General features: G+C 34.6%; 2 protein-coding genes across 7 annotated transcripts in view; one reads left to right on the forward strand and one right to left on the reverse strand.

Annotated features, from left to right (window-relative positions):
- Nucleotides 1-1,761, forward strand: part of LOC125033539 (cysteine-rich and transmembrane domain-containing protein WIH2-like) — a 4,118-nt gene extending 2,357 nt beyond the window's left edge. The window contains exons 2-4 of the mRNA XM_047625119.1: nucleotides 156-268; nucleotides 936-1,064; nucleotides 1,223-1,761. Coding sequence (XP_047481075.1) covers nucleotides 156-268; nucleotides 936-1,064; nucleotides 1,223-1,375 — 395 coding nt within the window. The 3' untranslated portion in view covers nucleotides 1,376-1,761. The remainder of the gene's footprint in view (nucleotides 1-155; nucleotides 269-935; nucleotides 1,065-1,222) is intronic.
- Nucleotides 1,762-3,625: 1,864 nt separating this feature from the next.
- Nucleotides 3,626-15,000, reverse strand: part of LOC125033709 (serine/threonine-protein kinase DCLK1-like) — a 106,177-nt gene continuing 94,802 nt past the window's right edge. For 2 of the 6 annotated variants that reach the window (XM_047625435.1, XM_047625433.1), the window contains exons 4-12: nucleotides 13,544-13,666; nucleotides 13,169-13,337; nucleotides 12,600-12,759; nucleotides 12,209-12,289; nucleotides 11,853-11,999; nucleotides 11,410-11,556; nucleotides 10,795-11,037; nucleotides 9,294-9,404; nucleotides 3,626-5,556 (exon numbers count right to left, since the gene is read on the reverse strand). In XM_047625435.1, the coding sequence (XP_047481391.1) occupies nucleotides 5,425-5,556; nucleotides 9,294-9,404; nucleotides 10,795-11,037; nucleotides 11,410-11,556; nucleotides 11,853-11,999; nucleotides 12,209-12,289; nucleotides 12,600-12,759; nucleotides 13,169-13,337; nucleotides 13,544-13,666 (1,313 nt within the window). In that variant the 3' untranslated portion in view covers nucleotides 3,626-5,424. Of the gene's footprint in view, nucleotides 5,557-7,339; nucleotides 8,015-9,293; nucleotides 9,405-10,794; nucleotides 11,038-11,409; nucleotides 11,557-11,852; nucleotides 12,000-12,208; nucleotides 12,290-12,599; nucleotides 12,760-13,168; nucleotides 13,338-13,543; nucleotides 13,667-15,000 lie in introns of all 6 variants that reach the window. The other 4 variants (XR_007115621.1, XR_007115622.1, XM_047625437.1 and 1 more) reach the window with 4 other exon arrangements.

Consider the following 15,000-nt stretch of genomic DNA (forward strand, 5'->3'; position numbering starts at 1 on the left):
ATATAGAAAAGGGTATGAATGAGAATGAATATCTTCACAATACAAGAGATGTATAACGTATGATTAAGCATATATTACCTACATGTATATACACATGTATTTCAGTCTAAATTGTGATAGTCAGTGATAATAAAATTCTCCTTGCTCACACACAGGTTACCCACAATATCCAGCTGGTCAATATCCCCCAAATCCCACTGCACCTCCTTATCCACAGCAACAGTATCCTCAGCAGCCTTATCCTCAACAGCCATACCCACCTGTACAGGTAAGTTGTGAATTTTATCTGTATTGTGTGAAGCTTCTTTAACCCAGTGCCAACGGGCATGACGTGTACGTATGTTCTATGCCCACTGTGAATTACTTGTTTGATTGCTTTTACACATAGATGGCTACACTTGTACTAAGTCACCAATGAGACAGTTATGAGTACTGCCTGTCTCGCCCATTTACCCTTTTCTTTGATTTACAAAAATATTTTACATTATCTTATTTTTCTGTTACCAATGTTTATAACATTATAGTAATTATAATGTTTATAATAAAAATAAATATTCATAGCACAAGTAAAAAATAAATTTATCCTGCCAATTCAAATCAGGTAAGGGCACAAGGTCTACTAATTGACTCCTTTGTGGCTAAGCACTAGCAGAGCCATCTATATGCAGAGACATTTCACAAAAAAAAAAAAAAAATGAGCACAGCATTTTCCCCATTTTTATTCATTTTCCCCGGCGGCATTGGGTTAATCATGTAAATGAAATTAAAAATATGGTTGTGTATATTGAATCAATGTGTTGCAACATAATATTTATGCAGAGTGCTTATTTACATGTCACATGAGGAATGAGTAAACTCCGATGACCTGTTATTCATGGCTACATTTTACAGCAAGAAAAAGAATAAAGTTAGTAATGTTCAGGATACTTTTACAGCAGCCTCCTACTACTGTGGTGGTGCAAGAGCGACCACCTCCAATAGTAGTTCAGCAAAGGCCTCCTGCTGTGGTTGTACAACAGACTCCTCCAGTGGTGGTTCAAGAGAAAGTTGTGGTTAGGGAAAGTGTGAGTGTTTATTATTCAGTAATTCTCTCCAAAGGAAAATTCACAGTAATCTTTATTTAGCTAGTGACTATTTAAGCAAATTTTCTTGTTACATATATCTTATGAACCAGTTATTATAGACTGGCCAGTTTTAAATATTCAAAAATTCTGCAACACAGAGGCCTGGAATGGGAGGCTTGGCTATGGGAATGGCCCTTGGCATGGCAGCAGAAGCGGCTATTGAGGGAAGTCACCATCACCATCACCATCGCCATCGTCATCATGGACATCATCATGGACACCATCATGGCCATCACCATCACAGGTGGTGAATTCATGGAAAGATAAGGATGTGATATTCTGATTTATCACGGCAGTAACTACCACCAGTATGGTTAACATAAAATGGTAATCCCTATAATGATGGAGGCATTCCAAATATCATTTTTTAGTTAAATAAATTAATGTGATTTCTCAGAATATGAATCAGTAGTATGAAATATCTAGAAGCAAGCTGTAACTAGTATTACATTCTTTTGTATGTAACAGAAAATTATTGAATTGATTAATTGATTAAGAAAACATCAATGGAGTCTCTGGAATATTAAGGAGAAATAAATTAGGTTTTAATGAAAACAAAATGCAAGACTTAGTACTAATGACTAGATACTCAGTGATGTATATGAAGTAATAATTCTAATAAAGACTTTCCCATATGTTTACTCTTTTTATTAATGTGTAAAGGCAAGGAAATTCATAACACTGAAAGCTAAAATATTTATAAGGAATGACTGGTATTGACAAATTACTAATCATGACTTTGTTTGGGTGACTGAGATTTTTTTTTTTTTTTTAAGCTATTAATACTGATGCTGCTATTATCAATATTGGCATTATAATTAATAGGGTTATTAACAACAACAATAGAAATATAAAATAATAAATATTTCTGAAAATCAAGGAAAAGTGTAAACAAGTGAGATACCCCCTTATGAAGCCATCCATGTGTACTTACAATGAAGAAAGTGAATTTGATGAATTAACTTCAGGAATATAGAAGTGTTACATCAAAATGCAAAAGAGAAAATATTGTGAACATCCATCAGCCAGACAAACAATCAGTCAGTGAGTGCATGTGCAATACAGCCACAGTGGATTGGTGTATCACTTTTATGAAACCAACAAGAAATAATTATAGACAATAATTGTGAAAGTTATTCCTTCACTAAGTACTTTTTAAAGTGCTGGATGCTATACCGTTACCCCTTTAAGTATTTTATCAGTCACGTGTTCTTGGCATAACCACTTGACCACCTTTTAGAAATTCTGAAGGTTAGGTGAGTATACCAAGAACATGTGGCTGATTAAATACTAAGTGGGTAACTGGGAATAGCATACCGTACTCAAAAAAGTACATAGTGAAGTGAATAACTCCCTCAGTTGTCTATAATTATTTCTTGTTTGTTTGAAAATAGTCATACACCATACAAAATTTACACATATAACACATGCTATTCCTAATTAGTCATTTGTTTCTTGTGCACGGGGCACCCACTCACACACAAAGTTGAAAGGAAAGATTCAAAGAAGCTCAAGTACAATTCATGGTTAACTAAGGTAAACACTCTCTCTCTCTCTCTCTCTCTCTCTCTCTCTCTCTCTCTCTCTCTCTCTCTCTCTCTCTCTCTCTCTCTCTCTCTCTCTCTCTCTCTCTCTCTCTCTCTCTCTCTCTCTCTCTCTCTCTCTCTCTCTCTCTCTCTCTCTCTCTCTCTCTCTCTCTCTCTCTCTCTCTCTCTCTCTCTCTCTCTCTCTCTCTCTCTCTCTCTCTCTCTCTCTCTCTCTCTCTCTCTCTCTCTCTCTCTCTCTCTCTCTCTCTCTCTCTCTCTCTTTCCCATATCTGTTGGAGGGGTAAGGGGTAAAGTAAAGGATAGGGGGTATGGAGGACAAGGGGGAAACTGTGACATAGACTCTACCAATGATAGTTTCTCATTTTGGGTAGAGGGCAGGGCTTAGTCTAGCTGATTTGCATGATTGGTGGGAAGAGGGATGGTGGGTGGAACTATAGAATTTCTAGGGCAATATATGGAGTCTAAAAAATAGAGGCAGCTCAGCAACAAATAAAATAAATGGAATTATGACACGTAACAGTTTATTCCACTGGTGCTTCATGACGCTGAAACCAGTGTCACCATATGAAACAGGTTAATAATTAACAACCATATGTTCTTGGTACACTCACTTGGCCTTCAGAGTTTCCAAAAGGAAATGTGTTTGCATAAAGGGTGATACTTTGTGTGATATTTTTCATACAGATGACATAATAACTGCCTATCCAATATTCTTATTTTCTAAGAAAGGAAGGAAGGCACTTACACATGAAAAAGGAAACAACTGTAGAAGTACGCAGTTTCAAAAGCAGTTAATGAAAATAAAAATACAACTGAAGCAGTGATGTATAGAACCAAAGTTAGTTTCTATTTCTATTTCTGTTTTATGTTATGTGATCCTAATGACAGAGGACTTATTGCTCTCTGTATATGAAAGCATTAGTAAAAATCAACATGAGTAAAGAAATGCAATAATCAAGTGAATAAAAGTTTATTTCCACATATATCTACAAACATTTTTCATGGAGTATAAACTTGTCCTATTTGAGAGTAGAACACCTTACATACACTAAAAGCACCAAGACCTTATTGTTTAGCACAATAATATTAAATAAAATGTACAGATCTATTCAAACTTTTCCATATTTTCAGTTATTATTTTGTCAAATCACATTAAATATGCTAGTCTGTAAGCAGAATGTTAACATACAATTCCACTCAGTAAACTGCAAGTAACACAAGAATAAGTAATTAAAGCAAATGGCCTAATACATATTCGTAATTGACACTCTACAGTCACTCATTTTAAGATGATGGTGAAATATATTACATTCAAACACATATTAACCATCTATCAGGGTACTGTACTTAGATTTTAGATAAGCACTATCAATATATCCACACTAATAACATTTTTGTTGTTCAAATGTATTAATTTCAAGTCCATACCTAGGAACAAGAAGCAGCAACTTTTTGGAGCATTAAATACAGAAAATTATTTACAGTGAAGTGATATGAAAATGACCAAAAAATATATTTCTTTCACTGGTGTTCACTCAGTATAAATGATAACATTTCTTTTCAAAATGCTTGCCCTTGAAAAATAATGAAATCAAACTTTATAACAAAAGTTCAGAAAAAAAAACATAAAATAATGATAATAATAATAATAAAACTTTATAACAAGAGTTCAGAAATACATAAATTATGCTGTATTCTGAGTATTATCTACCTTGGAAAATAATGCCCATATGCAAATGATACTTGACAACATTAAACATAAGACATCACTAAGAGGGTAAAATAATTAAATAACATAGCTGTCACAATACAAGCTGCACCTCACTGAAATCTAGGCCCCAATGCATTGGTCCCTTGTCTTAACCTATCATTTCAATGACTGCTCATACTGTAAATTTACATCCTTTAAAAATCATTTTTAACATGATGAATATGCTTACAAGCTCCTTCCAAATAAGACTATTATTTAAGGTAAAGAAACACTGAAGTTCATACATTCACCTCATATAAAACTACAGCATCAAAAACTGCTCATATTCATATTTACACAGGCATGGGTATCTACTATTTATAACCATTAGCACCAAACATATGCACTTTTTATTACAATCATGTATTTTCCTTTGAAAGAAATCTATGGTAAAATCAATGATTTAAGAAAAAATATGACTTCAGATGGTGACTAATTTTAGGATTTCTTCTCCTGCATGCATTGTACATATAAAGGAATGATAGCAATATGATAAAGAAATAAATAAAACATCTTATTTTTTAAAGGCAACTGTGATAACCTGAAGAATTACATAACAATGTGCTGTTGCTACCTTGCCTGAAACAATTCCAGGTGCTGGACTCAAAATTAATATACAAAAGACTGTTGCCCCTAATGAACAATTTACATATTTTTTCTTACAGCACCATGGGATGTTTACATTCAGGTATCTTTTACTAATGAAAGATGTTCAGTATCATTTTGACTAAGCCTTTTCAAATTAAAATTTTATGACAAAAATACTATTTGGATAAAAAATGTCCATTCAACATTCATATTACAAAAGAATATTTATGTTCTGATGTCAAATAATAATGAGCCTAATTGAAAATTATTGTATTGTGAACATTTTGCTTACTCTGAAAGGTTGCCTCAGTCTCCAACATGACTCCAGCATAATGTAATATACATACTGTCTTTTATATGTCAAACATACTAGTAGTAGATAAAGGACTGTGTTGATATCTAATTCAATACACTTTCAAAAAACTTGATTGTTATTTGCATACAGAGTCATTCTGGGGCTGCACGGTGGACTTGTTAGATTTGGAACATCTCGCGGATCTCCCTCACGGCGGAGACTCCTGTTCTCCTTGTCCAAGGCGGTTACCTGCTTGAGGGAAAAGGGAAAGTTACTTACTCTCTCCTCTGGCAGAAATCAATTGATAGATAATAATCTTACCATACATTGAAAAGGCTACTTATTATATTCTTTAAAACATAATGAACCAAGATTTTTCTAAACACGAAAGAATCATCATTATAAGAGTTCAATAACTAAGGGTTTCTTCCAACATGTAGTTTATATTTGGTAACCCACTGGTGCTGGGTACATGCACTGTCCCTTGGATTTTGTTTCATTAATAATGTTGACACACAAGAATTACACAACCTACCTGATCTCACTTGATATGCCATTCCTTGAATTTTTCAGATAAAAGTTTTTGTTTCTATTACTATTATTACCATTACATTAGTATTTCATTCTTATTTTGCTGTCATAAATACTACTACTAATAAGATTAAAACCTTTTTTTCTGAAATTGAAGGAATAGTGTAAACAGATGAGATCAGGTATCCTAGTAGATCAGGTGTCCTGTGGAACCATTTATGTGTAAACAGCTTGTGAACGCAACCAGTACCAATGGCTTAAACTTATGGATCACTCCTCTAATACTCATTTATTTAAATTTTACAGATGATAATGATAATAATAAATGATAATAATAATAATAATAATAATAATAATAATAATAATAATAATAAATTAAAAAAAAATATATGTATATATATTAATCAATCAATCAGTACACATATAATTTTAAAATCATCAATAAAATGAATAAAATGATTCACTTCAATTGCAATAAGTAAAGCAATACTATACACCTCAGCTTCTCATCTTTTCTATAAAAAGGATAAAAAATATGTAATTATAGGCCTCATTAACCTAATTTCCATTTTTACATAAGAGATTAATAAGAGAGTTTAGCAATGTAAATACCTTAGTCGCTATTTACATGTTTATGGGGTATAGATATACAGCACATACTTCATTAAGTAATATCTGAAGACTAATTTGTTTTTCATTTTTGGTCCACAACTATAATCCAGGAGAACATATTACTGATCATATTATAAATAATCACAAGATAAGGGGAAAACACCTTTTCTTCCTAGAAGCTAATTATATTCAAACATTTACACAATTCCTTTTTAATAAATAAAATTACAAAATAAATAGGGCTAGTATGGCTATAAAATATAGAAAAAAAGAAAAGAAATTATATTCATGTACAATACACTAGTGTTATATATGTACTACTCAAAATTTAGTATTAACCCATTGCCTCCAGGGACATGTACTGTTCACTATAGTTTTGTTAAATGCGTTTACACATAGATAGCTCCACAAGTGCTCTGCCATCAGGGAGTCAACTAGATCTATGTGACCACACCAGATTTCCCCTTGAGTTTTCTGAATTCTTTTTCTAATGCTATTAATATTGATGTTATTATTATCTTGGGGAACCATGTATGTGTAAATGCAATCAATCACTAAATTCAAAGTGGACATGGCATATACATACATGTAATCCCTCTCGCCAATGGGTTAAGACAGAATCATCATAAAATATCCTTTTTTTACTATTATTATTCCCACAAACTTACTAAGTATTAAAATATATGGCAACTGATATCAATGCATTAAGAAAAAAGAGAGAGAGAGAGTAAAAGAGAAAAAAAAAAAATTAAAATAATTAGTTCAATAAAAACAGCCTCCCAGTACAAGAGTGTACAAAGCTGTATTTCTTATCCAGAGTCGGAGTGTTAGAATATAGAAGGGGTAAAGCAGTTAGAGCAAAGATGAACACTATAAGCAATACATAACCCACCTGCTTTAGAAGCAATGCCAAGCCAAAATCATGGCCTGATATGGTTAGCTTTGCATGTTGTGTAGTTGTCTATCAATTTGCTTCTAGCTGGTTTCTTTATCACAATACAATAATTACTATGTGTAATAAATGCAATCTTATTTAGCCATGTCATATATTTTTATGAAAACAATTTAAAAGCACTGATGCACCATCACTTTGGTAGATTATAATTTTTTTTAAGTTTTCAATTAAACTTTAATAATACTTCTCTTACAAAGTGACTGACTAGGAAAAGCTAAAACAAAATTATATGATTCAGCAAAATCACAATACTGAAGCATTGCATTAAAAAGTGGAGAAAAGAAAACTGAAGAAACATGAGTAATGAAAATATTGAGCAAATACTGTACAATGGTAATTTGAACCAGTATAATCTGTCAGGAATACTAATAATTTAGAAATCAGCATGGCAAATTATTCAAAACTTTTTATTTTCATATTCTTGTGAGTGTAAGTGTAATGTTTGGTTCTTGTAGGAGTAGTAGTGGTCAGCCTGTTGTTGTGGACTATATGGTCAGTAGCCCCATATTCCCTTAGCATTATCCTGCTTCCTTGCTTGCCTGTTTCCATCTGCCACCTGCTTGCCAGACACTATAGAACTTCTACTGTATGCAAGCAGGGCGTGGACTCCGCCTGGACACCACAACCACAAAACAGATATAAATCAGTCACATTCAAAATAAAAAAGGGTAGATTATGCTCTGCACATACAAACAAGCATCCTATTATGGGTAGCACTTATTGAATTAAAGGGGCAAGAATATTTTCCTAAACATTATGCCAATAATAAAAGAAGTATCTGGGGAGGGATCACATACTGAATTAAAAAACAAAATTAATTGACAAAAATAATTTTCACATTACACAGTACCATACAAAAAAAAAAAGTTTAAAGGAGTTGCAATTACCAAAAGCAAAAGCAAGTTCACTTAACAAAGTGCAACTAATGCTTAAGATATATGTGAATATTGGGTATTTTACTTTCTTGCATTAATGCATCAGAAGTCCTTAGCATAGAATCACCGAGTAAATGCCTCTACAGAACATGGCCATGATGTAATACAGCAAACTCCTCTAAACTAAGAACACGTATAGTAAAAGAAATTACTAGAATACACATGCATCTTAAAGTAAGCAGGAAGTGTTTTGTGTGACTCAGACAAGTACCATAATATATTTCACTTCATCCTATTTTCACTCTGATATTAAGGTAAAGCCCTTATTTGTTTATTCATATTATGATTCTAATTTCAATAGAAAAAATATGCTTAGAAACAGGGCCTATTTGTAAAAATTAAGGTTGAGTTAGGCCAACTTTTTGTTCTTTGGTATAACATTATACCAAAAGTATTACCTACTGATCTGATCTCGGCACCATTTGCTAAATATTATGTATACTTTACTATAAATGTTATTAATACATATAGCTTTATATCTGTAAACTGATTATGTTATCTTGTCAATCAATATGGTTGAGAGCAATTAGCTCATCCAGTCTTCATATCTATTTACGCTACATTCCATGCCCAATGCACATTCTATGAAATAAAAGTATAAAAAATAATGTGTCAAAAACAAGTGATCTAATTTCACAAATACTGTTCACATACACTACAAACCACATCACAGAAACCATACATGAAGCAGACTTTCTAAAACATTATCTCAGTAATTTATATTTCATATATTTATTTTAAAAAACAATAAAAACAACAGAAGGCTGAAAAATTACATAGATTACTGAGCAATCCATGGGGCAAAACTTTAGCGACCATTTGGAAAAACAATACATGTACACAAAGGTATGACTTTTTCATTCCTACAATGAAAGAGGATTAGGGACAAGGGATGGGACTGCACTCTGGTTAAGGAGATAAAAGTGTTACAGTCTCTGACTTTGCAGGGGACTTACGGCCATTAGAGTGATTCCGGCAGCCTTGTGCTGGGGACCGTTTGTGTCAAAGTGGAGACCCAGTTTATGGGACACTCGAAGATGAAGGTTTCGGTCCAGAGCCTCATCATCCTGGAGGAGGAACAGGATGAAATGGGGAAGGGACAACATGAGCCACAGGTTCTTTGGGGATGTTTTACTGACTGAGTTGCACTATGATTTTCAGTCTCTTGTACATTAGTTTTATTGGGGAAGATGAGGGTTTAACAAAACATCAAAAGTTGTCTATGGGAGGTTATCTTTATGCTGTTTTTTAGCCTGGGAAAAACTTCTTTATTGTAAGCACATTCAATTATAAATATATTACAATACAAAGAAATCTGTACTGATAGATTCTTGTAGTTAAAATTATATAGAAATAGTTAGGAAGACACTATTTCAAAGTGAGCAGTGCTGCAATACACACAATTTATTATTCCATTGTTAGTCAGTATCTTTCATCATTGTTCTAATTGCAGTATAATATACAATGCAATAAAGCAAAAACAAATTCATATTTAAAACTTGCAAATGAACTCAGAATGTTTTATTAAGCTGAAACTATAATATAAAAGGTTATACAGATAGAAAAAATGTTAGAAACTAAATTAATCAATATATACTTCAGGCCAGATTTCCTACATTAAAGGAAAAATAGCTTCTCAGAAGCATATTGTATTAATATAAGTTTGGAGGACATTAATATATACTCTTCTTTATTCTTAAATAAACTTGTTTAAACACATATGCAACAATGATGAAACCTCAAAATTAAGCAAATGGAATAATTCACCAAAATGTTATTACTGTAAAGGATCTCTTAAGGAATATTTGAATAAATTTTCTATATATTACGTGTATTTGCCATATTTTAGCTTTGAAATTATAACATAATAAGGGCAGTATAAAATTTGTGTACATGTTATATGAAGCAATACTCAGGGGGCCTTTTCCATTACATTTCCAGCTGTTAACACTAATAACATTTTGTGCCCCACAGCACTGCAAGTGTCCAAATCTTGCAAATGTCATGTCATGGGAATCTTGTCTGTTGATGTTGGAGCTGCTGCTGCATTTTCTTTATCTACAACTTACTTTTTCTATTTAAATCCCAAAAGTAATATGAGCTTCATGTTTCCTTAGAGTCTAGTTTAAAAGGATAAATTTGACTCTATTTGTGGACAATTTCCTTGATATTTTTTTCCTTTTTGAGTTTGTTTATTTTTAATTAAAACAATGCCCCTGCTATTAGAAAAAAAAAAAAGGCTTTGTGAAGGTGGTACTAAAACCTGTGATGCAAATTAGTATAAAAGAGAAAAAGTGGAAAAAATACTACTGTGAAATAACACAAACCCTGTTCAAACAAACAGTGCTTCTTGGTGTAATCCTTTCACTTTCTCTGTGAAGGATATTTAACGTTTATGTTAAAATAACTCACAGCACACAGATCTTGCTCTTCATTCACACTTTTACCTGAACTTACCGAGACCCATGGATGGTCCAAAACCTCTTGTGCACTAAAACGTTTGTCTTGGTCCACTTGAATCATGTGGACAATCAATTCTCTTGCAGAATCAGATATATCATCCCAATATGGGGCATGAAATTCATATTGTCCTCTTAATATTTGATCAAACAACTCCTCTTGGTTATTTGTTGCAGAAACAAAAGGTGGAAATCCACAGAGAAGGATGTATGTGATGACTCCAGTTGCCCAGATATCAACCTGTAGAATAAATAATAATATATTTAAGACAATTTCATTATGACTAATGCACTAAATTTTTGTTTGTATAAGGATAAATGAAATAGGGACTGCATTGATTTAATCTGAAAAGTGATGGAAAGCCCCAGGTGCCTTCCTACACTAAATTCAAACTTTCATGCCGTAGACTTACCAGTACACTGCATTGTGGCAGAAACAAGCACAGACACATATTCGCACTAGAGCACAGAAATATACCATGTTCTTATGTTGAGCTAACCATGTCCTTCTGCATATAACTATCTACTTTAATTTAAGAATTTTTGATATATGTATAAAATTACCATGGAATCAATGAAAATAACAGTTAAGATCATCAAAGTCAGATCTTACCTTTAAGCCATACCCAGATTCTGAAAGAATCTCAGGTGCTACATAGGTTGGTGTGCCACATACTGTATATAATGGCTCTGTGACCTCTACAGCCAACCCAAAGTCTCCTAGCTTTAGACTTTTGCTTCCATCACTTCGGTCTACCACCTGTGCAGTAAAAAAAAAATTATATGAAATATACTTTCCATTTCTTATGTGATGTAATCTTTGGGGATAATTTATTCCTTATTCAGAAGGAATTACAGTAAACATACATCACTAGTACTCTTAGAAAGTTCTGTTACTTTACAATCATTTGTTTTAATAACAACGCAGTAACAATGGCTTTTGAATAAGGAAAGTTCTTGGAAGGTGGAAAATAATTTGAAAGAATACATATATTGCATAAACAACAAAAGCAAAATTTTAGTACAACATGATCATGGAATGATACTGATACATACCAAAAGATTTTCTGGCTTGATATCCCTGTGGACAATATCTCGCTGATGGAGATAATCAAGAGCAGATGCCAAGTCTCTAATCATAGAGCTTGCATCTTGCTCTGTATAGCGGGTAGCACTGGCAATGGCATCAAACAGGTCGCCACCCTAATACATATTGAAAAAAAGATCAATGAACTCGTATATATATATATACACATATACATATACACATACACACACACACACACACACACACACACACACACACACATATAAAATATATTCTTAACAATTTTAAGAAAAAAAAAAAAGAAGAAAAAAAATACTCAGTTTATGTTCATAATATATGAAATTAATCGAAAGAATATACTTACCCTGACTAGCTCCATTACGAGGTAGAGATGTTGCGAGGTATGGAATTCTTCCACTAGACTAACAATATTTGGATGGCTAACCTGTTGGGAAAAAAAGGCAATTTTTTAATTAATTTTCTTTTCTATAATAAACATTAATTCTTGTTCTGCAGAATCAAGATAACATGAGAGAGAGAGAGAGAGAGAGAGAGAGAGAGAGAGAGAGAGAGAGAGAGAGAGAGAGAGAGAGAGAGAGAGAGAGAGAGAGAGAGAGAGAGAGAGAGAGAGAGAGGTCAGAAGTGTAAGTCTATTACAAGTTCAAAGTAAAAACTTAGTAGTGACTCAGTCTCTAACAATCATTAAAGTAAAGATGAACATGATTAACTGCAAGTTACGAGTTCATTATACATACCCTCCTAAGTATGGAAACTTCACTCTCAATCATATGCTCTTTGCCACGACATTTAGCTTTGTCAATGATTTTGAGAGCATATTCTTCCTTTGTTTTTCGACAGACGCACCCACGTACTACAGCGAAGTTTCCATCCCCCAAGATACGACCGACTGAATACCTGAAATCATGAGGTTCAATACATCTGATAAATTTGTTCATATATACACGCATGTACTTACGCACGCACACGCACACACACAAACACAAACACGCACATGCATGCATGCAGGCATGCACGCACGCACGCACGAGCACACACACACACACACGCACACACACACACGCACACATACACACACACACACACACACACACAGTCACACACACAGTCACACACACACACACACACACACACACACACACACACACACACACACATCTGTATAAATCAAATGCTGATATTCTCAGTTCGATGTTTTCTGTATGGCAATACCAAATCCCTACTGCAACAACTGGTTTTGGCAATAAGACAATGTGTAAAATTATAATTACAGAAAAAAAACTCAAATCACAAATTTCACACAAACCTTGAGGTTACACATGTTGGGAAAATGATGTTCTCAAGGCCACCACATGCTATGTGACCATTGTACATTGGTGGATCTTGGTGCTGCTGATATGTCTGATTATTAGGCTGACTTAGTCGTTTATGAGGTGAATGTGCTCTAGGTTTTCTAGGTGACCTTGGTAAACTACCTGAAAAATGAAGAAAATATGTATACACAAACCATAAACATATACAATGAAACCTTATCCCACAACCTACGACAATCAAGAAACAACTCAGAAACTTCAGATTGAGCCCACAAACAAAAAGTGCATTCAATAATAAGAAGCACGGCTTCAATTGTTTCACAAAATTACAGTGTGATTAAGCTGCACCAAAATGGAGTAAATATAACAACCTGGCCCATCGAATATTGCAAGGGGAGATACAGCTCGGCCGCGCGGCTTTGGAGAGGGCATGCGACGCGGGCGGCGTGGGCTCAGCGGACACTTCACCATCGGCTGAATTGTTTTGCACTCTGAAAGTAAAATGGACATAACATTATACTGGCTAAATGAACATGCAATTGACTCTTCAACGTCTGTGGGCACGAACATACTCATCAATAACTGTATTGCACTTGTATTTAATCGTCGGCATCTCTTTATTATTTACACATGTAATTACTTATCAGACTAATTTTACACTTCGTTAGTACCCAACTAATATAATTTACCTCTCTCTCTCTCTCTCTCTCATTCTCTCTCTCTCTCTCTCTCTCATTCTCTCTCATTCTCTCTCATTCTCTCTCTCTCTCTCTCTCTCTCTCTCTCTCTCTCTCTCTCTCTCTCTCTCTCTCTCTCTCTCTCTCTCTCTCTCTCTCTCTCTCTCATTCTCTCTCTCTCTCTCTCTCTCTCTCTCTCTCTCTCTCTCTCTCTCTCTCTCTCTCTCTCTCTCTCTCTCTCTCTCTCTCTCATTCTCTCTCTCTCTCTCTCTCTCTCTCTCTCTCTCTCTCTCTCTCTCTCTCTCATTCTCTCTCTCTCTCTCTCTCTCATTCTCTCTCTCTCTCTCTCTCTCTCTCTCATTCTCTCTCATTCTCTCTCTCTCTCTCTCTCTCTCTCTCTCTCTCTCTCTCTCTCTCATTCTCTCTCTCTCTCTCTCTTTCCTCTGAAGATAAATCTGGCTCTCCCTCGTAATCATCCTGCTGTCCAGCAGAGATGGCGAGAAGCGTGACCGCGCTGAGTGACCTACATACAGAGAGCGTGTGTACCGAGGCCCGGTGAAGCTCAGCGTGTGTAAGTTTACCGTCAGGTAGATGTAGCATCTCTGCACGCAGCTGTCATGCACATAGTCGCCCACTCCCTCTTCCCCCTGGTACTGGCCGTCACCCTCTCGAGAACCGGGGGGGGGGGGGGGGGGCGTGAACACGGAACATTCAAAACCTTTTGCGTCTTGAACTTCACCTTCCGATATCTCCAGCCACTGCACGAAATTTGTGAATATGCAGAACTAAGAACTCTTTATATCTAGCAGCATCAACTTTAAAAAGTGATGGACTCAAAAATCTCGGCAGTTTCGGTCTACTCAAATTAACGCTTCCGCTTTTTATTTTTTTTTACCAGGTTACCGTTTCGCAAGCATTTTCGGCAATGAAATGGAAAAACATTCGAGTGAGTGAAATATACACATCAAAGTACATTTAACATATTCTACCACAATAAATGAATACATATACCAATGGACCATTAACAACAAACTTTCTTATAAGGAAGGCATACATCCACGAGATTTGACCCTGTTCCCCGAAGGGTATTTACGAGATCTGACCTCAAGTTGCGTAACAAAAATAGTATGTTTGCCCACCATACTTTT

Source organism: Penaeus chinensis, chromosome 16 (assembly GCF_019202785.1).
Source record: "Penaeus chinensis breed Huanghai No. 1 chromosome 16, ASM1920278v2, whole genome shotgun sequence".
Lineage (NCBI taxonomy): Eukaryota > Metazoa > Arthropoda > Malacostraca > Decapoda > Penaeidae > Penaeus > Penaeus chinensis.